This window comes from Humulus lupulus, chromosome 5 (genome assembly GCF_963169125.1).
Source record: "Humulus lupulus chromosome 5, drHumLupu1.1, whole genome shotgun sequence".
In the NCBI taxonomy this organism is placed as follows: domain Eukaryota; kingdom Viridiplantae; phylum Streptophyta; class Magnoliopsida; order Rosales; family Cannabaceae; genus Humulus; species Humulus lupulus.
Genome location: NC_084797.1, coordinates 241085083 through 241112120, shown reverse-complemented (window position 1 = coordinate 241112120; position 27038 = coordinate 241085083). Strand labels below are relative to the sequence as shown.

At 31.7% G+C, this 27038-nt stretch overlaps 3 protein-coding genes across 4 annotated transcripts; 1 reads left to right on the top strand and 2 right to left on the bottom strand.

Annotated features, from left to right (window-relative positions):
* Positions 1-3767: 3767 nt before the first annotated feature.
* Positions 3768-7089, top strand: LOC133778566 (mitochondrial adenine nucleotide transporter ADNT1-like). Of its 2 annotated transcripts, XM_062218539.1 has the most exons (9): positions 3768-4119; positions 4687-4735; positions 5035-5198; positions 5318-5355; positions 5647-5759; positions 5868-5981; positions 6072-6416; positions 6644-6758; positions 6901-7089. In XM_062218539.1, the coding sequence occupies exons 1-8, from the start codon at positions 3953-3955 to the stop codon at positions 6725-6727; spliced, it is 1074 nt and encodes a 357-aa protein (XP_062074523.1). In that variant the 5' UTR covers positions 3768-3952; the 3' UTR covers positions 6728-6758; positions 6901-7089. The 2 variants fall into 2 exon arrangements, with proteins under 2 accessions (XP_062074523.1, XP_062074522.1); XM_062218538.1 differs by having other exon boundaries at positions 3769-4119; positions 6644-7089.
* Positions 7090-8888: 1799 nt separating this feature from the next.
* Positions 8889-17603, bottom strand: LOC133778565 (COP1-interactive protein 1). The gene is made up of 4 exons (XM_062218537.1): positions 17442-17603; positions 16842-16912; positions 15413-15572; positions 8889-15315 (listed from the first exon to the last, which is right to left on the bottom strand). Exons 3-4 carry the CDS (start codon positions 15507-15509, stop codon positions 9185-9187), a joined length of 6228 nt encoding a protein of 2075 aa, XP_062074521.1. The 5' UTR covers positions 15510-15572; positions 16842-16912; positions 17442-17603; the 3' UTR covers positions 8889-9184.
* A 1595-nt stretch (positions 17604-19198) lies between these two features.
* LOC133780181 (COP1-interactive protein 1-like) lies at positions 19199-21303 on the bottom strand. Its single transcript, XM_062220053.1, has 2 exons — positions 21213-21303; positions 19199-20967 (listed from the first exon to the last, which is right to left on the bottom strand). The coding sequence occupies exons 1-2, from the start codon at positions 21301-21303 to the stop codon at positions 19199-19201; spliced, it is 1860 nt and encodes a 619-aa protein (XP_062076037.1).
* Positions 21304-27038: the final 5735 nt, after the last annotated feature.

Here is a 27038-nt window from a genome sequence, read left to right as displayed (position 1 = left end):
CACCTCTATTTGGAATCTAACCAGAGTGTCAAGAATTTCTAACAGAATATCGAAGAAAATCATTATAAAAAATTATTGAAACAAGACTTCATTACAAAATTACTATAAAAAGAATAACCCTAAAACGAATGTGTTACCAACACAACACATGTTATGGACTTTTTAATATCATAATAACTTCAAGATACAAGAACATGTTAACAATCAATATTCAGACACATATATTAAAATTTATATACAAGAATATTTCAAAGAAAAATAGTTTTGTATTTTAATATCATAATAACTTCAAGATACACTCTCTTGTCGTATGGAACAAACTATTTATCAATCAAGCCTCTCCTCAATAAAACAACACGCATGCTCAAAATCCTTTTGAGCTACATGAAGGATGAAAAAAAAAAAGTTATTCTCTTCAAATAATACATTTTTTTGAAATATTGACTGCTATAATACACGAATTTTTTATTAAATTTTTTTACAAATCTAACAGTATATTTAATGGAGTGCTAAAAAAGTAGAGCATTGTTAAATTTAGCATATTTGAACAAAAAAATCACTCTCGTGGGATAAAAAATATGTCAAATTTGACACATGCTAATAGTTGTGATATAACATGGTTGAAATTTGACCCAACAATAAATATCAATTTTTTATTTACCATATTGATACTAATTTATTAATTAACAATTAATTACTAACCATCTTACTTTTTAAAATGTAAAATGTAGCTCTCTTAGCAAAAGTAGATACAACTGCTAACACTATTGCAAATATAGGTTTTCTCAGCGTTTTTTTTTTTCAACCTTAAATAAAAAACGCAAAAAAAAAGTTTGAGTGAGTCTAAAATATCACATTTTATACACACGTACTATTTTATTGCGGTTCATTGAAAGATCTAGTTACAGAATCAAATCCATCGCCACCATCTACTCCACATATTTTTCTTATATAACCGAATCAATTACATGGATTATATATATATATATATTTACATTAATTATTATATCCAAATCAATCTCGATGCCTTAGCACCAATTAAATTGATATTATATAAGGAATAATGAGAATATATACCAGCAAAATGATATCATAAGATATAAGATACATCAATATCTTGTTGTTAAATCAACCATATTTTAATTTTTGTGTGCAACAATAATTTAAAAAAGCCTCCCCTCAATGAAACAACATGCATGCTCAAAATCAATTTGTTAAGTAAGAACATTTTTTAGTTAATATCCTTATAGAATCACTTGTGTAAGTTTTTTTTGAGAGATAATATATAGTTAGATCAAAAGTCTATTAATTGATTGCTTTTTTCTGATACAAAAGATGATGATTAGAGATTTATTTATCTCCTTTGTCTTTTGTTTTAGAATTATTATATACAAATAAACTCTTTAACAAGTACTAAATCACATATATTCTCTAAAAAATACATATAAAATGATATATTATTCTTCATTATTGTATGGTTGGTCATCTTTTTGTAGTGATTAAATTTATGGCTCATTTACGTGTGTGGCTAGCATTAATTTATTACTTGTGTCCCAATATAGGGATAACTTAGATAAATATTGAAATTGACCAATCTACTTTTTTTATTTTTATTTTTTGTTTACAGATGGCAAAAGGCATCTCAACAAAAATTTGTGGACCAAACCCATTATATATATATATATATATTTCTTTCTAATTTCAGCTTTCACTTTGGAATTGGATAGTGATGTTTTTTTGGATAATCTTATCTGAAATATTATTTTGGCATATTTATGCAAAAGTCTAAGGCATTTTGGATCACAAATTTAGGAAATGAATGAATATGAAATTTCATTGCTTTTACTTTTCTTGTTTTCTTTATCTATTAACACTTATGCCTTTCAGACCTTATTCATGGGAATGTGAAACCAAAATTAGTATATAATTTATTAAAAAGCAAAATAAAAATAAATAAAGAAAGGTAATTAAAAATGAAAGAATAGAAAACTGTAAAATAATTTTGTGAATGGCATGAAATGATGGGATATTGGTATTAATATATTTTATTTTTACTTTTTTTTTGACAAAAGATATTGGTAAAAATACTCACTCTGTTCGGTAACCATTAAAAAATCAATTTTTTATTTATTTAATAAAAATTTTGAAAATAAAATTAAAAATTGTGTTTGCTAACTGATTTTTACTTTTTAAAATTTTAATTAAAATGTATTAAAATTTGAAAACAGAAATTTCTTACTTCTAAAATTTTTTAAAATAGATTTCTCAAAAAAAAAAAAAAAACAGAATTTTTTCTTCACATTACTCTTCACGATCTATGGCTCTCTTTCTCTTCCATTCCATGATGTCTGTTTTTTTTTTTTGAACAAAAATAAAAGTTTCAAAATGTATTTTTTGTTTTTTGTTTTCAAAAATAAAAAACAAAAATGGTTACCAAATACATTTTTATTTTTTTTAAAATCAAATAACAAAACAAAAAAAAAATTTCTATTTTTGTGTTTAAAAAATAATTTTTTTACCAAACACCACCATTAAATTAGAATAAAATTCTGATAATTTTTCTATATATTATTTAATTTTAATAAGATTGGACGTTCCTATGCAAACAAGCTGTGCCGGCCTCACCTTAAGGCACGTGAGACAGTTGCCCTAAGCCACCGAACATACGAGGCCTCATCTTCTATATATTATTCTATATATGTATACATTACATTTTATATAAAATTAATGTATATTAATAAATGACTAATGTAAAATCACGTATAAATGTGTGGAAAATATAATAAAAATAATAATAAGAGAAAGACAAAACAAGAAAGGAAATTGAATAAGAAAATGATAAACAAGATGATTAAATTATAATAGACTGTTTTTTTTTCTGTTTTAAAATTCTCATTATTAGTGTTAGATTATTTTGTATCAAATGTCAAAATTTATTATTTATAGAAAAATAATTAGCTGAAAAATGACATATTCTATGTAAGTACATCTCAGTTTTATAGGTAATAGTTTAGAGTTTCAAATTCCCAATGAAAAAAATATGCATAAAATTATATTAATGTTAAAATTTGAAAGGAAAAAAAAACTTAAAAGAAAAAACCTTTTTTTTTTGTGTTCGCCTATGGTCCCGGATTTGCTCGGACCGACCCTGCAAACAAGTTATTACTTTATTACCTATCTCTTAACATAAAATAATCAGTCATTTTCAAATAAATAAATAAAATAATTCATAATAAAATTTAATAAAATAGAGTTTATGAATTGAAAATTTGTTAGTAAATATGATGTTTTCAAATTTAAATTTCAAAATTAAGAGGACAATAATTATAGCACAACATTATTTTTATCTTAAAAAGAAAAAAATATTAGAAAGAACAACCAACATATTCGAATATACTAATTTATACAAAATTGTATAAATATGATTACATACAGTAACATAATATGTAAAAATTGAAACGAAATTAATGGGACAAACTTTTTAATTTAATTTTGTGTAGAATAGAATTCTTTTGTTTTCAACATCGATAGAGAAATGAAAATGATCACTCTTATTAATCACTTTAATTTATATATTTTCACTCTAATAAAAAAAAAACTACAATATTTTCATGCAAAATATCACCAAATCTAAAATATCTATTCATATTTATAAATAAATATATATTTTTAAAAAATAAAAAATATGTATATATTATATATAAGTCCACATCGAAACGACACCTCTTAATATAAAGGGTCGCCGAGCCAAAATTAACAATTTCAATTTTCATTTATTATTTTTATTATTTTCGTTCAAACCAATAAAACGGCTCCGTACGTCCGGTTATATGGGAGCGTACATTCTCCGATAATCCGTCGAAAAATCCGCCGATCGCCGGCGGAATCTACTCGGTGGTGCGGGTTCCGGCGACGTTATTCACTTCTAAATAGTGTTATTTAGGTTTCTGATATGGCGTCGGAAGACGCGGCGAGAAAGACGACGAGTGAGTCTGCCGTCTCCACGATCGTCAACCTGGCCGAGGAGGCAAAGCTCGCTAGCGAGGGAGTCAAGGCTCCTAGCCATGCTTTCGTTACCGTTGGCAAGTCCCTCATCGCCGGAGGTGTCGCTGGTGGAGTGTAAGTTCATGTCAATCTTTCGCTTTCTTCATTTCTTTAATCTTGGTTTAATTTCTGTGTGTGATTTATATTCTGTTTTTTCTTTTAATTTTTGAAATTTTATATGTAAATTCTACTCTTTGGTTGCTTTTTGAGAACCTTAATTTTTGTATTTTATACTATTAATTTTTGAAGTCTATATTTTTTTGTTTAAGGCATTGTAAAGTGGTTTAGGTTTTGATTTTAAGGTTCCAATTTTGATTATTCGAGTAAACTGTCTTAAGTGCATAGAATTAGGACTTATAAAAAAGAAACTAGAAATAATGCTAAATTGGAAATGACGAATATGAATTTTGGATGAATAAAATTACGGTGAACTGTGTGGTTTACTGCATTTTGGCTTGTTCTTTCGCAAGTTTCTAACTTGATGGATCATAATTTTTCATCTGGGATGCTTGAAGACTTGGATTGGATTTTTGAGATTGTTAATCATAGTTGCATTTATATTATGTATTATAATTCTTAGGCCAGTGAATTAAGATTGAAGTTTTCATTGTATCTAAATGTTTATCAACTTGGCTGCTGTAGGTCACGCACTGCTGTTGCTCCATTGGAAAGATTAAAAATTTTGCTCCAGGTTCCTCTTCTAGCTTTGAACTGGAAACTGGGGGTTTCATTGTTAAAATCTTTAATTACTAGAGTCAGAATATATTTTAGCATTAGTTACCATAGAATCACCTCCCATTGCACTGTGCAATTTATTTATGTTTTGTGTGAGGAGGTGGAGGGCATTTATGGTGCTTGTTAATTAGGTTATGGAGTTGGGTACAAAGAAATAATAAGGCTACTTTTTATTATTTACCATTGACTACAATGGGATTATGTGGTCATTTTTAATTAAGTTAGAGTAAATTGATTTGCATTCGCATTATGCAGGTACAAAATCCTCACAGTATCAAATACAATGGAACAGTTCAGGGCTTGAAGTATATATGGAACACTGAAGGACTCAGAGGATTGTTTAAGGGCAACGGTACTAATTGTGCTCGCATTGTTCCAAACTCCGCTGTCAAATTCTATAGTTACGAGCAGGCATCTAAGTAAGTTTCTGCTTGTCACTTTATTTCTCCTTCCTCCTTCGAAAAATCATATGTTCATTGTCTGTATTTGTTGTTAAGACTGACTTTTATTTTTCATTTCTTAACTTTTTGCCGAGCAGGGGCATTCTATGGTTTTACCGGCAGCAAACTGGAGATGGTATGAATAATTTTATGCTCAACCCATCATATGAATGAGTTAGACCTGTGAATTTATTATTCTGTTCAATTTCTTAGCTTTGAAGGCACTATGTTGGTCATGATATGGTTCTATATTATTTGGATGTGTCAAATGAGAAGATTTAAAAAAAAATTATTCTGTTGTTGTTGTATCATTATTGGTGCTTTGTTGTATCGTACTCATCTGCTTTTATTCAGAATTTTGGGGGTATGGGAGGAAGAATCAAATAACTTTTTAACTGTTATAATGATTCTTCTTTTGCTCTTGCAGAAGAGGCTCAATTGACACCTCTTTTACGGCTTGGAGCTGGAGCATGTGCTGGAATTATAGCCATGTCAGCAACTTATCCAATGGATATGGTACGAGGTCGACTGACTGTCCAGGTATCATTTATGGAACTTTACTATGAGATAGAACCTTACTTCGTTCCATTTAATGTAAAGGTTTTATTTTAGGTGGATTAATTTCTTTTTAACCTATATTTTCACCAGACGGAAAAATCTCCTCACCAATACAGAGGAATCTTCCATGCTCTTTCAACAGTTCTTCGGGAAGAAGGTTTTCGGGCTTTATATAGGGGCTGGCTACCTTCTGTCATAGGAGTTGTAAGTTTATTTATCTGAAAATTTTCTGTACACATATATAGTCTGCTACTATGTTATTAATTTTTTGACTTGTCATTCGCATTTAAAAAGGTACCATATGTTGGTCTCAACTTTGCTGTCTATGAATCTTTAAAAGACTATCTGGTCAAAAATAAACCTTTTGGATTAGTTAATGACTCTGAGCTGAGTGTGACAACAAGACTTGCATGTGGGGCCGCAGCTGGAACCGTTGGCCAGACAGTTGCTTACCCTCTTGATGTTATTCGGCGAAGAATGCAGATGGTGGGCTGGAAAGATGCTGCTTCAATTGTGACTGGTGATGGGAAAGGCAAGGCCGGACTTGAATACACTGGGATGGTTGATGCATTCAGGAAAACAGTTCGGCATGAGGGATTTGGAGCTCTGTACAAGGGCTTGGTGCCCAATTCCGTGAAGGTGACTTTCTAATGCCATGATCAACATCTTCAAAATCTATTAGAACTAGTAATCAAAATAAACAAGTCATGGTAGCAAATCATATTTGAGCAAATGTGTTGTAATAAAATGCTGATCATTCTCATTAGATTATGAACAATCACAAGTTCAAATGTGAATTGACTCACTCATGTACGAGACTCACGGTACATAACCCACACATATCTGATCTTTGGAATAATTTTCAGGTGGTCCCATCTATAGCAATTGCATTCGTGACTTATGAGGTGGTTAAGGACATTCTTGGAGTTGAGATGAGGATATCTGACTGAATCAAGAAAACTATCAATCTATTTTGAGAAGGTAAATTGGTGGATTCTTTTTACCATGAATGTAGAAGCCAAATTTGAAAAAAGCTCTTAGAGCCCATTTTAACCCTTCCTTTGTGAAAAGCCGATCTAGTTTTTTTAGGTTGTTATATTCTTGTGCTTTTGCATCGTGGAAGGAAATAAGAAGTTATGCTTCAGAGAATCATTCACTATGAGGTGCCTTTCTGATGGCTTTGTAGAAAATGTAAGAGAATTACTATCGCACTCTCAGTAGATGCCCTATTCGATCTTTTAAAATACTTCACCAAAACACTAATTTTTATATTTCAACTCAAATATTTACATTACATCATACAATTTCTCTATTTGTTTCTCTATATCATTTAAATATTATATTTTTATTCATAAAAATAAAAACATATAATATAAGAAAGAAATGAGAAAAGAGTGAGAAATTAATAAAAAAATACATATGTAGCTAAGGAATAGTGCATATGTAAAATACATATGCATTTTACCTCATTTGTTGGAGCTGAATTTTAGCATTTTTTAGCTAAATATGTAGCTATTCTGTTGGAAGTGCTCTTAGTTAAAACACTTTGTGGCGATGATTTATAGACGCATTTTTCTACCATTATGTGCATTTATTCTCATTCATATATAGAGTAAAACCTCTATATAAGAATACTCAATATAAAAATACTCTACATAAGAATAACTTCTATTTTATTATAAAAAATTTTGATCCCAATTTGGGTTAGTTATAAATAAGAATAACTTCTAAAAATGTAATTAGTTATACGTTTTTTATGTCTTCCATTAAGAAAGTATACCTTTATATAGTAATAATTATATATACAGTCAAATAAATATATATATTAAGTTATTTATTTGTACATAAATGAGAAAATTAAATATTTATTCTGTATTTGAATTACTTAAATTACTTTTAAATACGCAATAGTTATTGTAGAGTTTCTATTGTCATTGTTGTTAAAGTTGATATTTTTGAGTGTTGAATTTTTTTTTTTGTTCCAATACTTCTATTCAGTTATAACGTGTATAATCAATGCATCTTTAGTTGGGGGTGGTTGTGAAGCATGCTAAAACACAAACCATATGATAATTGATTTTAGGATAATTTTTCTGAGCAATTTGAATGATAGTGCATCATTCATGTTGTGTCAGCAATTATGATCAAAATTTTGTGTATCCATAATTTAGTTTCGTTATCAAACATTTCAATGTTGGATAATTTTTTTTAATTGAACATGCTTTACATTGTTAAATTTATATTCTTCTTGTTGGTTTGACTTGAATTCGAATATGATAATGAATAGTGATGTCAACTTACCTCGTAGGGTAGGGTCCTTGTGGGCTCTCGCCTGGCGGCGGGGTTGGGACATGACCCATTTTATTGTAATTATTTTTTAATATAAGTATTATTAAAAATATGTAATATAATAATTTATATAAAATATATTTTTCTTAAAGGTATAATTTATTTATTTATTATTTTATATTAAGAAGTATTAAATTATTTATTAATTTAAAAATAAAGTATATTTTTTTTAATTAAATGGGTAACTGATAGCCCCACCCCTATAGGCGGGACATGGATGGGGAGCTATCTTCGATCCCACCCCACCCACCGTTTACATCCCTAATGAATATATTTTGGTAAAATCTTAAACCAAAATGGGAAGATGATCTCATGATTGTATTAAATACTAATCAATAAGGTCATGACTAAATAAGCATGTGCATTTTTTGTTTTGGTAAGGGGAATGATAAAATGGATTCGTAATTTATAAATTACAAATGTACAGGATCTGAAATATATAAGTGTTGTTATTAAGTATTTTAAGGTGTCTAACACTACATAAATTGACATCTTATGGTTAGTTAGCGATATTTTATAATACTTATTAAATTCAAATATATGAGACCCGATATTGAATTACATTAATAACTTTATGTCATCTTATTGTGGTATTGGGCACCAACAGTGAGCCTTGGCATTTCTCTAAAATATAATAATAACTTTCTAATTAATATAAACAAAAATAGAACATGATACTATCACCATTCTTTACTCGATGAATTCCATATCTCGTAAGCTCTGAATATCTAACCAAAACAAAAAACAACGTAAAAGAGTATATAATAGAAATAGCAGTCTTATTAGTGATGACCAAACTAGCAAAAGCAAAATTTGAACCAAACCCATATAATGATATGAGGTTTTGTTTTACTAGTTCTAAAAATTTACACAAAGCACACTGACTTTCTTTTCGACTTTCAACTTGAAGAGTGAAAAAAAAAATTGAAATAATATGAAACAACGCAAGCAAGCAAGCATTTATAACAAACTCCTAATCAAATGGAGCACATGATATAAAAGCAAATTAAAAATTTACCAAGAATGAATAAACATAATAATAACTGGGGCAAGAAGAACTAGGCTGCCCTCTGGCCTCTCAACGTCGTCGTTTTTGACACAACTTCCTTGAGATAATCATATCGACTCCTGTGATAATCAATCCACACACAGAGCTGTCTAATGGCCTCTCTCTTCTCTTCTCCCAAACCCATAATCCCCTTGTTCTTCTCTTCCATCATTTTCTCCAATTCTCCCACTTTTTTCACCAAATTCTCTTTCTCTCTCTCTCCCTTTGTCGTTATTACCTCCAACTTCTCCACCCTGTTTGACAACTCCAACTCTTGTCGTTTCGTCTCTTGAAGTTGTTCACTTAGGTAACTGACCTCCTTCTTCAGCTTCTCCTTTTCGTCGTTTCTTTCTCTGACCCAATTCTTCGCCACTTCAACGTCATACGACACTACGGAGATAGACTCAACGTGGCTTTTGTATTCCTCTTCGAATTTATGGATCACTGTTTGGAGTCCACTAATGGAGTCGTTTGCTTTTTCTGATATATCTTTGATCATTCTTTGATGAGCAGTTATGGCTTCGGACAATGCAGTTACTCTGTCTTCGAGGGCTCTCTTCTCTTCGAGGTATTTCTGTTCTGCGATTCTGAAGCTTTCTTCTTTCTCAGTTAATAACTGCTCTGTTATCCGAAGCTTCTGGTTTGAGAGGCGTAGCTTGACTTCAATGTTTCGAATATTATCTTGTAAAGTACGATGTTCATCTTCTTTAACTTCCAACTCTCCTCTCAAATCTTCGAGCATTATTTCCATATCAGCTACTCTTTCATCTTTGGATTCGAATTTTTGACTGAAGTCCCCGACCATTGTTTCGATCTTCCTTTCTGCAGCTTCGAGTTTCGCTTTGCAGTCATGAAACCAACCATGGACTTGAGTGTGTTCCTCGTTCAACTTGTTATGCGAATCCTCTCGTTCTTTCAGCATCCTCTGGTGATCGGCTATTGAGCTCGATAATTCGACCTTGTGATTCTCCAGTTCGGTTAATCTTTCTGAAAGCTCTTGCTTTTGAGCTTGCACAGAATCCAACTCCTTTTGCAGATCACTAACTTGTGCTGTTAAGGCTATTATCTGAGCTGAAGCTTCATTCTCTCCTGTACTAAGTTTCTCCAGGAGGGAAGAGAATTCACTCTCTTTCTCTGCCAAAGTTGTCTCTAACTCCGAAACTCTGTCCTTTAGCCCCACCGTTTCTTCTCTCAACTCACCATTCTCATGGATTTTGCTTCTTACTTGCTCCTCAATTTCATTGTTCTGTTTCTGAACAGATTCAATCTTGAGCTCCAAATTCTGATTCTCCGCAGCTAAACCTTCTTTCTCTTCTACAATTCTCTGCTGATCCATACTCTTGCTTGTGATCTCTTCTTTCAAATTTTGTATCTGTATCAAGAACTCGGATATCTCTTGATTTTTGCCCTCTAGTTCTGCTGCCAAATCGCTTTTCTGCTTGTGGAGGGACTGCAGTTCTTGCTGCAATGAATTCACCTGATCCAATAATCCTTTGACTTGAATCGATGCTTCGTCGCCTTTACTTAAGATCTGCTGTTCCAGTTCCACTTTATGAGCACGCAAAGAATCCATATCGGCTAGCAGATTATTGATTTGTGTCGTCAAATCTGCTATTCTAGACGTTGATTCATTGTTGTTGTCCTCGAGGGTCTTCGTGAGAACTGAAAGTTCATCTTCTCTCTCTTTTGACATTGACTCAAGTTTCAAAACTTGGGATTGAAGCTCCATATTTCCATCTCTTAACTGAGTTGTTTCAGCTTCCTTACTCTCTATCCTCACTTCCATATCTCTGTTTTCACTTCTTACAGATTCCAGCTCCAGTTCCAGGCGTGTCACTTGTGCCTCCAATTCTTTAATTTGAGCTGATTTTTCATTTCTGTGTAACTCGTGCATCTCGGAAAGACTTGAATACTCCCTTTCCTTCTCACTGAATTTCTCCTTCAACTGACTAGTTTCAGCCAAGAGCTCTTTAATTCTGTCCTGTGCTTGATGAATTTCATTTGAAATCTCTGAAATTTGGGCCTGCAGTTTCTCATTGTCCTCTCTTAGTTGTCTTGCTTCAGTTTCTCTACTCTCAATCTGCATATCCGCATCGCTTTTCTGACCTTTAACGGATTCGAGCTCCAATGCTAGACCTGCCACCTGTGCCTCAAACTCCTTAATTCTATTTGATGTCTCATTTCGATGCGTGTCATGCGTCTCTGACAGAGTTGAGTACTCTCTTTGCTTCACCCCAAATTCCTCCTTCAGCTGACTTGATTCTGCCAGCGCTTCTTTAATTTTTTCCTGGGCCTGTTGAATTTCATTTGAAAGTCCTGAAATCTGGGCTTGTAGCGTTACATTTTCCTCTCTCAGTTGTGTTGCATCAGTTTCTTTATTCTGCAGCTCCAGTTCCAGGCCTGTCACCTGTGCCTCTAATTCCTTAATTCGAGTCAGTGTCTCATTCCGATGCGTGTCATGCGTCTCTGAAAGAGTTGAATATTCCCTTTCCTTCACACCATATTCGTCCTTCAGCTGACTAGATTCTGCCAGTAGTTCTTTTATTTTGTCCTGAGCCTGTTGGATGTCATTTGAAAGTCCTGAAATTTGGGCTTGTAGCATTACATTTTCCTCTCTCAGTTGTGCTGCATCAGTTTCTTTACTCTGCAGCTCCAGTTCCAGGCCTGAGACTTTTGCCTCTAATTCCTGTATTCGAGATGATGTTTCATTCCGATGTGTCTCATGTGTCTCAGAGAGAGTCGAATATTCCCTTTCCTTCACACCAAATACCTCTTTCAACTGACTAGATTCTGCCAAAAGCTCTTTTATTGTGTCCTGAGCCTGCTGAACCTCAATTGAAAGTCCTGAGATTTTGGCTTGAAGTCCTGCATTGTCCTCTGCCAGTTTCTTAGCTTCAGTTTCTTTGCTCTCAATCTGCAGCTCCAGCTCTCTTTTTTGACCTTCAATGGACTTCAGCTCCCGATCCAGTTCTGCCACTTGAACCTCAAGTTCCTTTATTCGACTCGATGTTTCACTCCGATGTGTCTCATGTGTCTCAGAGAGAGTCGAATATTCCCTTTCCTTCACACCAAATACCTCTTTCAACTGACTAGATTCTGCCAAATGCTCTTTTATTGTGTCCTGAGCCTGCTGAACCTCAATTGAAAGTCCTGAGATTTTGGCTTGAAGTCCTTCATTGTCCTCTGCCAGTTTCTTAGCTTCAGTTTCTTTGCTCTCAATCTGCAGCTCCAGATCTCTTTTTTGACCTTCAATGGACTTCAGCTCCCGATCAAGGTCTGCCACTTGAACCTCAAATTCCTTTATTCGACTCGATGTTTCACTCCGATGTGTCTCATGTGTCTCAGAGAGAGTCGAATATTCCCTTTCCTTCACACCAAATACCTCCTTTAACTGACTAGATTCTGCCAGTAGTTCTTTTATTGTGTCCTGAGCCTGCTGAACCTCAATTGAAAGTCCTGAGATTTTGGTTTGGAGTCCTACGTTGTTCTCTGCCAGTTTGATAGCTTCAGTTTCTTTGCTCTCAATCTGCAGCTCCAGCTCTCTTTTTTGACCTTCAATGGACTTCAGCTCCCGATCCAGGTCTACCACTTGAGCCTCAAGCTCCTTTATTCGACTAGATGTTTCATTCCGATGTGTCTCATGTGTCTCAGAGAGAGTCGAATATTCCCTTTCCTTCACACCAAATACCTCTTTCAACTGACTAGATTCTGCCAAAAGCTCTTTTATTGTGTCCTGGGCTTGCTGAACCTCAATTGAAAGTCCTGAGATTTTGGCTTGGAGTCCTGCATTGTCCTCTGCCAGTTTGTTATTTTCAGTTTCTTTGCTCTCAATATGCACTTCAAGCTCTCTTTTTTGACCTTCAATGGACTTCAGCTCCCGATCCAGGTCTGCCACTTGAACCTCAAGTTCCTTTATTCGACTCGATGTTTCACTCCGATGTGTCTCATGTGTCTCAGAGAGAGTCGAATATTCTCTTTCCTTCACACCAAATACCTCCTTTAACTGACTAGATTCTGCCAGTAGTTCTTTTATTTTGTCCTGACTCTGCTGAACCTCATTTGAAAGTTCTGAGATTTGGGCTTGGAGTCCTACGTTGTTCTCTGCGAGTTTGATAGCGTCAGTTTCTTTGCTCCCAATCTGCACTTCCAGCTCTCTTTTTTGACCTTCAATGGATTGCAGCTCCCGTTCCAGGTCTACCACTTGAGCCTCAAGTTCCTTTATTCGGCTAGATGTTTCATTCCGATGTGTCTCGTGTGTCTCAGAGAGAGTCGAATATTCCCTTTCCTTCACACCAAATACGTCTTTCAACTTACTAGATTCTGCCAAAAGCTCTTTTATTGTGTCCTGGGCTTGCTGAACCTCAATTGAAAGTCCTGAGATTTTGGCTTGGAGTCCTGCATTGTCCTCTGCCAGTTTGTTAGTTTCAGTTTCTTTGTTCTCAATATGCACTTCAAGCTCTCTTTTTTGACCTTCAACGGACTTCAGCTCCCGATCCAGGTCTGCCACTTGAGCCTCAAGTTCCTTTATTCGGCTCGATGTTTCATTTCGATGTGTCTCATGTGTCTCAGAGAGAGTCGAATATTCCCTTTCCTTAACACAAAATACCTCCTTTAACTGACTAGATTCTGCCAGTAGTTCTTTTAGTTTGTCCTGACCCTGCTGAACCTCAGTTGAAAGTTCTGAGATTTGGGCTTGGAGTCCTACACTGTCCTCCGTGAGTTTGTTAGCTTCAGTTTCTTTGGTCCCAATCTGCACTTCCAGTTCTCTTTTCTTACCTTCACTGGATTGCAGCTCCCGTTCCAGGTCCACCACTTGAGCCTCAAGTTCCTTTATTCGGCTCGATGTTTCATTTCGATGTGTCGCGTGTGTCTCAGACAGAGTTGAATATTCCCTTTCCTTAACACCAAATACCTCCTTTAACTGACTAGATTCTGCCAGTAGCTCTTTTATTGTGTCCTGAGCGTGCTGAACCTCATTTGAAAGTTCTGAGATTTGGGCTTGGAGTCCTACATTGTCCTCTGCCAGTTTGCTAGCTTCATTTTCTTTACTCTCAATCTGAACTTCCAGCTCTCTTTTTTGACCTTTAATGGACTGCAGCTCCAGTTCCAAGGCTGCCACTTGAGCATCAAATTCCTTTATTCGAGTCGACGTCTCATTTCGATGTGTCTCGTGTGTCTCAGAGAGAGATGAGTATTCCCTTTCCTTCACACCAAAATTCTCCTTTAGCATACTCGCTTCAGCCAAAAGTTCTTTTACTTTGTTCTGTGACAGTTGAATCTCATCTGAAATTTTCAAAGTTAAAGATCTGTTCTCTTCCTCTTTATCTTTCAGAGTGTGGTTTAAATCAGAGACTTGCTGTTCTGTAGACTGCAGTTGCTGTTTTACATTGAAAAATTCCTCTTTAATAGCTTCCAGTTCTTGCCCAAGTGCCGCTTTCTCGTTGTTTAGTTGATCAGCAGAAGATTTTAATTCTGCTGCAACCTGCTCCCCCTCTTGAATCATTCTGATTGAAGATTCTTTCTCCATGATCAAGCTATTTTTCTCATTCTCTGACTCTTCTAATTTTTTATTGAGATCAGCTTCTAACTGACGGGAAGCTTCAAACTGTGTATTTAGTTCTCTGTTATCACTGAGAAGCTGTGTTCTTTCACCTTTTAGCTCCTCAGCTTCATTCTTTAAGTCCACAACTATTTTCTCAGCTTCTTGTATGTTGCTCAAAGCTCTCAAGTACTCTGAATTTAAAGCTTCCTTTTCTTCGGTTGTAGCTGCCAATTTCTTCTTTAAATCAGCAACTTGCAGATGTGATGCTTCAAGTTCTTGCTTGATGCCATCAATTATTTGATGTAGTTCACTTTCCAACCGTCCGTTTTTGCTGCTTTTTTCTTTTGACGAATGATCAGAGTCAGAGTCTGAGCTAGATGAAGAAGAGTCGTCCTTTTCTTTTTTGCCATGAATTTTTTTCCTCAGCTCTCCCGTCAAATCATCATAACGTGCATAGAGTGATTGGTACTGCTTATGGAAATCCTTGACAAGCAGTTTAAGTGGTTCTTTATTGGAGTTTGCTTCAGTATTGCTGCCATTGTCCGTATGTTCTTCATCTTTGATAAGCTCCAAGATTTTATTCACTTTATCATCCATTTCTGCAATACAAAGCAAAATTTATTAACTTGCCATTTAGTCATTTAAGATGCAACAGCAAGACCTTAAAATGAGTTGAAAGGTCTGATAAAAAATTACCTAATTTAGTTCCTTCCATGTCTTCATCTTTATCTTCTTGAATATGATTTCCAAATAAGGATTTGATAGAATCCCTCACACGTCGTTTTCTTCCCATCCTTGCAATTTTCCGACCACCCTAACAACTCCTTAGCGACAAGGCAATTACCATATCCAGAGTCTGAAACACAACAAGTTTTTTTTTAATCATTTGAAATTTAAATACCACAAAAATAACAAATGTATTTAAAATACTAACATATGAACAAATGAGCAGATACTGTTCTTATTCTTATAATTCCTCCATCCAAGTTTCAGTACTTCAGGCCTCACTTCTTTTCATCATGGTAGTGATAAATTTAGATGAAAGTTAAACTGTACGAAGGAGGCTATAATGGTGATATATGAAAGTCAAATATACAATTTTTCAAGATAATTCATTATCATTCAATTATCTTAGGTTTTATCGCCTATAAATATCAGTTGACAATTTTAGTACTGAATTAGCTATTTTACGGCTTTCTTTTTTGTCATTTATTATTTGATGTATTTACACAAACAAGAGATACTAACAGTTATTCATGTAATGAATCATTAAAGTACAATAAATTTGACGTTTTGGTGAATTAAAAGACGGAAGTATAGAAATTAAGCAACGTATAATGGTCCCCAACACATTCGTTTTATTTATTAAACCAGGTACTTCAAACTGCAGGTTCTTCAGCTACGTAGTTATGTTAAAGGCATACCACTGGCACTTCAGTTCACACATTTAAAACCAGTGGTAGTTTTATGAACACACAATCACATTTACAACCAAGCAAATTAAGTAGCCCCCTATCAATTAATTCTACACGTCCCAGGCTATTCATTTCTTGGACCTAACTGAGCTTAAATCAAAATGAAAAACAAAGAAAAATAAATAATAAATAAGATAGAAAATGTATTGGGCAAATGAAGTAGAACCTAACGCCGTGTTAAAAGAAGGAGACATCTAATATATTAAATTAATATTGTTGGAAAGAACTGAAAAAGGAAAAAAGAAGGCTGGTAACGTAGTTTTTCTAAATGATTCTAATCCTCCGCCACGTCAGATTTTATTAATTTTTTAAAGAATTTCAGACGAATCACCCAGGCTCAGAACATGATTTTTTTCGTTCAGAAAAAGACAGATATCATATCAGAAGAAAATGAGCTGTTCTTTTTGTTTTCTTTCTTAATCTTTTTTATTTAATGTATATTTTTCTAATTTATCTGGAAAGACCTCTTCTTTTTGTTCTCTAATCTTTTATTAATTATCTTCATAATACACCACACTATTATTAAAAAAAAAAAGTACCGGCGTAAATATATTGCTGTAATTTTCACAGAAAAATGATCAAATGACTGATGAGCCCTTTTCATTACACATAAAGAGTCAAAATCGGGAAGAGGGGAGGGGACTATTTACCTGAGATTTTCTTTCACTTTCCCTTTGGATTTTCCTCGGGAAGTTTCTCAAGAATCGTGAAGCTCAATTTCCTGAACAAAGAAGAAGAAAAAAATGAAGAGAAACAGCTATCAAAACCGATAATTGAGACAATAAAGCTAAAACTTAAACGAATCTAACACAGCTAAAACTATATGATCAAAAGAATATTAATCTCAGCTGAGCAATTTACAGTCATTGATTTGAGTTTTCAAAAAACAGTGATCGACTCCATGTTTGACAAGAAGAAAAAGAACTCAAAATAATCAGATTTAAATTCAAAACCACGATAACAATCAACAAAATAAGACAGAGAACACTAAAGAAAAAATTTCAACAAACTCGCAAAAAATTAAATTATTCAGTTAAAAGAGCCACGATCTAATAAAATCCAAACAATCAGAGCTTCTGTGACTAAACCGATGATGATAGATAAGAAGATAGAGAGATTTCTACTGGAAACAATACTTTCAAAAACTAACTTTCTCGGCCAAGAAAAGTACGACTCAGAGAAGAAAATTTCATCGAAAAAAAAAATTCAAATACGAAAGTTATTACCGATTAAAGAGTAGAAAACATTACCTGAGATTCTGATGCGAAGTAGACGATCAAGAACGAAGATGAAGAGAGCACTGAAAATTTGAAAGAGTTGAATTGAAGCTCTCCAATCAAAAATAGAGAGAGAAAAAGAATTAATAAATGAAAAGGAAAAGAGAAAAGAAAGTGGTCTTGTTTGGCTTACGAGAGAGAGCTGTTCAAGTGACTCGTCCACCATTTCTAGCTTCAAAATTTTCAGAAGGGTGGAATCTTTGGAGCTATTTTTAGTAAGTTTACCCTTTGCTTTGTTGGTTATTTACCGTAATTGCCATTTCGAGGCTTTTATAATATATATGACCTGGCATAAGGATAGTTGCTTTTTCTCGATATTTTGAGTCAATATCGTGAGATATTGTCCTTTTCAGTAAATTCGGCGAGGCGCGTAAATACGATGATGGTATGAAATGAACTGTATTTTCTTGTCTGTCTTAAGGGCTAAGGTCATAATAATATATTTTGATAATTATTATCTTACCAAAATAATATCTACGTTAAGGAATTAAAAATAATAAGAAAAAAAATCATATTTAAAGTGAAATAATTGGTAAAATAAGTTATTTTAGAAAATAATATTTTTTTGATAATTTCTTTTATGTTCGAAATTCATATTAACAGAATACTAAAAAAAAATTCAGTATTGTTTGGAAGATTTTGTAAAAAATTATCAAAAAAAAAGTATTATGCAAAGTATAGAAATTAATAGTTTTTAGTAGTAAAAACAAGTATATCTACCATTCAACAAACAATACATTGTATGTATATTGTTTGTTTAGCTGTACCAAACATGGTTAAGGGTGTATCCCATTTTAGATTTATTAAACAAATAAGGCCAACCTTAACAAAGAGGATGTGGTTAATTACCATACAACATCTATTAATAATGAGAACAAAAACCTAGCCATACACAACCTTATCGCAATGTTCGGTTGGGAAAATGGTATGGAAATGAATCAATTTTTATTTCATTCATTTGTTTTGTTGCATTTTAGAGAATTTAAATGTTATTTCAATGGAATAGTTTTGCCATCATTTTGGTGGAATGACTATTCCATTTGAAAATAGAAAAAAAGATCATTCTAACGTAATATTGAAATATATATATATATTATTTATCAATTTTTTTTATTTATATTAATTTTTATTTCATTTCATTCATATTCATTTTCCTATTTTCATTTCCTTCAACTAAACGACACTTAAGTGTTAAATTTACTCATTATCGGTGCAACGAAGAAACTATGTGGTAGGTTGATCGATATTCAAAAATATTTCATTAATAAATTGTAAAATTACATACTATTACTATCCGATTCACCATATTCAAATTTAGTATATAAAAAACAAAAACAATGAAGAGGGCTAACCTCACTTTTCATAAATTTTACAGAGAATTATTATGTCAGATGAGATAGTATGTAAGAAAACAAAAAGCTATGTATAAAGAAAGTGAATGTAGAAACAAGTGCAATACACACATTTCTACACAATTTTATTCTATGACTAAAAATAAGCAGCAACAAGGGCCAAATAAGCAGCATTCTTTTTTTTTTTAGATTGACTACCAATCCAAAAATGCCACAACAGCCTCATAATAAATCTTGCTCAAGAATTTTAGTATTTTTTTATGACTAAATACACATTAAACCACAAAACTTGGTTATGGATGGTAACTAGTTCTAATAAACTATAGCCCTCAATGTAAAATTTTAAGAAAATTAATAATAAAGCCTCCTACATTTTTTTTATACACAATTAACCGCCTTAAAAGAATTTCTGGCTCCGTCACTAGTAATCTTTGTGCATTTTAAACTCGACATTGAGAGGAGTTGTTTGAGATGGTCAAAACGGATGCGATGATAGTCAACCAACATACAAAGTTGCCTTATAGCCTCCCTCTTCTCATCCCCAAGACACAAAAGCCTCTCTTCTTTCTCTCTAATTTGCTTCTCATATTTCCCAACTTTTTTCTCAAGTTGGTCAATCTCTTGCATCAAGTTCAACTTTTCACCTCCTTCTTTGCTCACTTTAGCTTCTAAATTCCACACCTTGTCTCTCAAAAAAACCTCTTCTTCTTCTTTATCATCTAGCTTTGCCACCAATGAATCCACATTATGCTTCAGTCTTTTCACTTCATCACTTGCAAATTTAACATCATTTGACACTTTTGAAATATGGACCAAAAAGTCATCATTTTTCTCCTCAAACTTGCTGACAATAGACTCCAAATTATTCATTGCAGACTCTGCTAATGCTGATATAAGTTCTTTTTCTTTCATATTATTACTATTATTTCTTTGCTCAGTTTCATAAGCTGCAACCTTTTCTTCCAAGGCTTTAGTTTCTTTCTCATACTTCTCTTTCATCTTCATGTACCTTTCTTTGTTCTCATTGTTCAATTGTTCTGTTATCAAGATTCTTTGACTAAGCAAACGAAACTTGTTTTCGAAACCATCTCTGAACTTCTCAGCCAAATCTTCCATCTTTTTTGCTACAATTTGAGGGTTTTGCCTAATCTCTTTACTCAAAGCTAAACCCTTCATTGACTTGTTACTTTGGGAGTGTTCTTTGTCCTCTTGTTGCAACTCCAATTCTTCTTTCTTGCTCTTCAAGGAATCCAACTGTTTTTCCTTCTCCAATCTCAACTGCTCACTCTCATTGACTTGATCATCTTGACCCTTTTGATCTTCCAGCATTTTCTTCTCAACTAAGATCTTTCTAGCCAGTAACTCTCCATTCAGAGATTCAATCTGAGCCATTTTATCTAAAACTTCACCTCTTATAGACTCAACTTCATGCTTCATAACATTGATATGTTTCACTAAGTCCTTTACTTGAGCCACACCATTTGCCCTTTCACATGCCAACATTTCTTCCAACTCACCCTTTTGAGCACTCAAACAATCAATCTCCACTCTCATATTGCCAGCCTGCATTTTCAGCTCTGCGATTTTCGACTCGAAACTGTCCTCATTCTCCTTGAGTTTCTTCATGAGAAGAGAGTTTTCACCTTCTCTATTATCCAATTCCAACCTCAAGTCCTCATGAGACTTAACTTTCTCCAAAAGTTCTCTACCTTTCTCATCCAATTCGAACCTCAAATCTTTGTTCATGATCTCCCCTTGTCGTAATTTACTCAAACTAGCTTCAGAATCTGATCTCAAAGTGTCGTTTTCTTCACTCAAAGAAGCCAGTTTGTTCTTCATCTCAAGAACTTCAAGACTCACAGCTTCAAATGCAAATTTTTTGCCATTGTTTGGGTCGATTTCTTCGGACGAATAGTACTCGGAGTCTGAGCTAGAACTAGAAGAACACTCCTTGTGTTTTCTGCCACGAACTACTCTTGTTCCTGACTCTGATATAAGCTTATCATACAATTCATAGAGTGACTGGTAGTCCTTGTAAAAGTTCTCAACCAGTCCAAGTAGTTCTGTGTCTTTCTTGGTTTTTTTCCTCTTTCCTTGGCCTTCATTCTTGATTAGTCTCAACATTGTTGTCACCTTCTTTTCAATCTCTAAAATATACACACACAACAAATTCTATCAGATTACTAAACTTTTAACCTTAGTCATATCAAAGTTTAATAAGAATTATCTGTACTAATAATGTGTGATACCTTGTAAGATGAGTATTTTACAATAGTGCTCTAAAATACTCTAAAATTAATGAAGAATTTTATTGTCAACAAAATCATTAGTTAACTAGGTGGTTTAAGAAATTTTATAATGCATGCATGAGATTTTCTGCTAAAAATTACACCTGCTTTAGTCCTTTTCAGCTGTTCTGATTTTTCAGGATCAATTTCTTGATTCCCAAATGACTTTGTTATTTCCATCAGCCTGTTAAACATCTCTACTTTGAGTATTTTTGGTTAGCTTGGTGATCTGAAAAGAAACATATAAAAAGGAAAAAAAAATGAGTATGGGGAAAACTTCACGGGATAACTTGAGAAGCACCCAGTTTTAAAATTAATTAACTAAAATTAGCCACTAAATATATTTAGTTTATATTACTCATTTTGATAATCACATTTCTCATAGTTTCACTTGGAAAGTACAATTGAGTTGTGAATGTTTGAGCAGAAAAAATGGTATAACATGAATAGTAACTAAAATACTGGGTATAAAAAGAAAAAATTTCAAAATATGGCTACAAATGAGAGAAGATCACTTAAAATGGATATCCTACGTAATTTTTACAAACAAACACCTTCATGTTACAAAAATTAAATAACATATTCTAAATGCATGTATAATTAATAAAGGCAGTTATTACTTGTATTGTTTTATACAAAATGTTCATGTTGGGTGTTTATTAAGGGCCAAAAAGAGAGATATTTTTGCTTGTAGTGTGACTAGTATTAAGGTTGGGACTTTTAGCAATAAATCATTAAAATCCTTAGGTATCCTTAGGTGATATGATGATTTTCAACTTAAGCTTACAGAAAAGGAGAGATGAACTAAATTTGAACTTTTAGAATGAAAATTAATGGACCACCTTTATACTTGTGGAACCAAACACTTTAGTGTTCTCCTCCAATGAAAATGAATGTAACAAAAAAAATCATGCATAAAGAGATTGAATAAGAGATTACAAACCATCTGTTTGTTTTGGCTAATTAAAAATTAGTTCAACATTTCACATCATTTAATAAAATTAATATTTAAAAGTACCTAACACTACTTAACGTGGTACACAGTGATTGCCACAATTTAATATCGTGTTTCACCAATCAATCAATATTAATCTACACTAATCACCGTATGTCGCATCAAGTAGTATTATGCATCATGTAATGTCTCGTAATAATATGAAAACAAATTAAGATCTGATTTTGATATAAACAAAATGCATTAACTTTTTAAGTGTTGAAGGGACCACAAGTTCAGTTATATTTTGGCAACATAACCAATCTTTATCAAGACACATGTAAATATAATGTACCTTGGTATTGCCTACATTGAAATTAAGGCTTCTACTTTAAAAAAAAAAAAATCAAAAGTTTGGTTTAGAACTTTGACTTGGTGCTCATTTTACCATTTTATTAACACTATTTGTGATTATATTGCCTCTTCAAATTGAAACAAACTCCACATATTTAAATAAAAAACAGAGAAATACAACCAAATAATGAGTGACATTGAGTACTGAACTGTCAAGCAATAATCTTTTCAAAAAAAATAGAAAGTCTTGTTTATCAATAGAGAAAATTGCCAGAGAATAAATTTGGTAGACCAAAAAGCTACACTAATTATATCACACTATGATAATATTTATTTATGTTAAAACTATAGACAATATCAGAATTCTCTTATAGGATCTTCATTTTAAATCTTATTGGTGGGACTTTTAGTGTTCTCGACCCGTGAATAGTTTTCGGCGTAATTTTTGTTATGACCGTGTATATTGTAGCTATTTAGAGCATCCTGCAAATTTTCAGAAAATTCTGAATAGTTTAGAGTAACGAAAACTAGGTTCAAATATGTTGCACGCTTCACTAATTTTTTTTATGCGCATGGAAAATAACATGTTTGAACTTAGTTTTCGGTACTGTAAACTATTCGGAATTTTCTGAAAATTTGCAGGATGTTCTAAACAACTACAATATACACGGTCATAAAAAAATCGCACCGAAAACTGCTCACAGGTCAAGAACACTGAAAATCTCACCAATAAAACTTAAAAAAATTGACATGAATTTATATATATATAGTCAATAAGAAGACACATACTGTGAAAAAATACATATATACAATGATGATATTTATCCAATAAATTTGGCTAATTCTATTTTGTCCAATTACAAAATTATGAGTGTTGAGAACTTAAAAAAGGGAATAGAACCATCATTTTTTATTTTATTTTATGTTCTGTTTCTGGTAATGGAAGTATGACATGCAAATAATAATGGAATAAATTCAGATAATTCAAACTTTTTCACAAAAGTCATAACACTTTAATCAAATCAATCTAATCCCCAAAATCCCATAAATTCAGATAGAAAATCACAAACAATTTCTATAAATATCAACTCCAACAAAGAATTTAAAAATAAAAATGAAAAAAACAAATATAATTTCATAATTCTATAATAAAACAAATCTGGGTTCAAACAGAATATATTGCCACAAAAAATGCATTAAATGCTCATTCGAATTAAGGAATCAAAATATCGAATCAGTAATTAAAATTTCATTTTAAAAAAAAAAGGAATATCAACAAGAGAAATCGAAAGGAATTTACCTGTGAATTTATTGAAGAGGAATAAAAGAAGTGTTTTTTTTTTGTTTTTTAATTGAGAAGAAAATTACAGTTTTTTTTTTCTGTGCTGGGATTGGGTTTTGTCTTTCCCAGGTGAATCGAAATCTTGGCGCTTCTTTCGATGAAAATGCCCCTAGATTTCCAACAAATTACAAAAATACCAATTTCTCGTGATGTCAAATTCAGTCCCCAATTTTTTTAGAAAATAAATAAAAAAACAAAATAAAATAAAATAGAGCTATAAATTCCATTTGGCAGAGAGGACAATTATTGGAGTCTCTCACCTCTGACGCCACGTGGGATATTCCCGCCTTTTTTTTTTCTTTTCTTGTTCTTATGTGGAATTATTATATACCAAGTTGTTACATTTATTTTATTATTTATTATTTTGGATTAAAAATAGGTGTATTTCACGTTATTCTTAATTTTAATACATTAAGACATTTACATGAAATTCTTAGTACTAGAACTGTTATGATTATTAAAAAATTATCATGTGCACTGACTGTTTGTACAAATTTTTATTTAATTAATGTTTTAACTCTTTGTTAACTATTTTTCATTAATTGAATAATTAATTCATTTTAAACTCTATACAAAATAATTGTGAAACTGATTATTCACTCTTTTATTTTATTTTATTATTATTTTACAGTTGAATTCTGCAAATTTTGAGGTCATAAGTGTCACTAACTTGAAATTTATTATTATTATTTTTATAAAGTTTTTTTATTTGTATTTTGTCACATTATTTGTTTGAATTCTTAATTTTAATAAATTATTTTTTGAATTATATATTTTGTAAAATTATTCCACTCAATTTTGTTCAATTTTTGTTTAACTAAAATCATAAATAATTTATCAGACTAACAATTCATAATAAAAACACAATCACTTTGTTTAATAATCGTGTTGTTATATTCAATTTTTTATTTATCAAAATCAAATTTTTAAAAGTCTATATAAACTATTTTACAAATAGAAGATCTAAAAAATAATTTATCAAAGCACAAAATCAAAAAAATACTAGATAAAAAAAATATAGGATTAAAAAAAGTATACTTTTTTTTATAACTATTAAAATATAATTTAATAATTAAATAATTACCTTTTTACATAAAAGACCGAGCAATAGCTTAAATTCTCTTATCTGTTTAAATATATTTGAATTGAAACTTGAAATTCAAAAGGGAATAATATACTACTGATTATTAAATAATTAAGCAAATAATAATAACAATACCATTGTGATAATGACGTTAGATTGAATTAAAAAAAAAAAAAAAAAATACCTGTATAATCGTAGGCCTAGTATTATTTCTAATATGGGTATTTTTAAAACTCAAAAATCTCCACACCTCAAAAATTCAAATAAAAGCATGACAGATTTATTCGAACTAAAAAAGTTGTTAGAAAAAAGAAGATTAGTTAATAACATTATTTTGTTTCTTAATCCCTAAGATGACTGTTGATCAATTCTAATATTAAAAAAATATAAGAAAAAAGAGCTCAATATATGCTGTCCAAGAATTTAAGAAAATAATAATAAGATGGGGTCGTTCTCAACTTTTTTAAAAAGAAATTGTTTTATTTTTTATTTTTTTATGAAAGGGTCGTTCTCAACATTCAAGTGAATGTTGAAACCTTGAACAAATTGATATTTGAATTCTTGTAATAATTATATTTTATATTTTTTTAATGTAGAAATAGGGGAAAAAATTAACCTTGATTGTATATTAAGTCTTATATATATAGTAAATTAAGAAGACTAAGCATATTCCAAACAGAGACTAAGGATCATATAAATAAAATTTATATATATTTAAATTTTTGCCACCAAACACACTTGTGATCTCATCATAATTATCTATACCCAGATCGATTATTATTATTATTATTATTATTTTGAGGAAGACAAGAGGGTTTATGAATATGAAACAATACAATAACAACTACCACTGTTGTAATCCTGTATATGTGTCTTTTCAAACTAATAAATATGTTTTTTTAAGTAAGGGTAATATGTGGAAATAGATCATTTATAGTGTCACTTCGTAAAATAATATTATTTTGATAATTTTTTGTTAAATTGACTTTTGTTTGGAATCCAAATTTAATATTCGCAAATTTCTAATCGATTCTTTGGAATTCCCAACGTCGGTGTTAAATTTCCGAAGACCATTTTATAAAAATCAAAACAAAGCTATTATTGAAATTTATTATATAAAAAGAAGGTGATTTTGCTTTAACTACTTTAGTAATAATATTTGCATACAAAATATATAAAATAGGAAATTTTTTTGGTAGGGCCATAAAAAAAGGCCTACCGGTGAAGTTCTTTTGTGTTCTTAATCTGTGAACAGTTTTTAGCGCAATTTTTTTATGACCGTAAATATTGTAGTTATTTAGAGCATCCTGCAAATTTTCAGAAAATTTCAAATAATTTACAGTATCGAAAACTAAGTTCAAACATGTTATTTTCCACGCACATAAAAAAATTAGTCGCGCGTGCAACAACCTATTTTTATACTAGTTTTCGGCACTGTAAATTATTCGGAATTTTCTGAAAATTTGCAGGATGCTCTAAATAACTACAATGTACATAGTCATAAAAAAAATCACGCCGAAAACTATTCACAAGTTGAGAACACAAAAAAACCTTACCGGTAGGACTCTTTTTGAAATCTCTACCATAAAATTATCCTATAAAATATTACGTATGATGATAAGACACTGTTTTTTTAAATATTAGATTTATTTTTAAATAAATGTGATTAGTTAAAATAACTATCACGTCACCTCGGATAATATTTTTGTGTATATTTTATGTTTATATATCTTTTTTTTATATTAATTTATATCTACATTAATTAACTTATGGTGTAAATATATATGGGTAGAGACAGCTCACGTCCAAGGTTTTTAGTATAATTAAGAATTTATGTTTTTATAAAATTAAATATAATATTTGATTTTGATGATAGAATATTTGGTCTAGTATAGTTTCTGTTATTCGTGAAGAACTAACTCAGTCTTTCTATATGTATGTATAAATTTGATTTTGAGAGGATTATTTATTCATTCTTAGATATGGTGAATACTATTTTGGCTCTTTATGTTATGCAAAAATTATCAATTAAACCCTCAATTTTGTTAAATAATGATTCGAACTTTGAGTTTTGTAAAATAGAACAAAATAATATATTGAGCTCAATTTTGGTCTAAGTAATTTCAAATATAAGATAAATTATCGGGTCCTTAAAGATACGATAGATTAAGAGAAACGGATAATGTAGTCGAGGAGCATAGAGATAGATATTATAT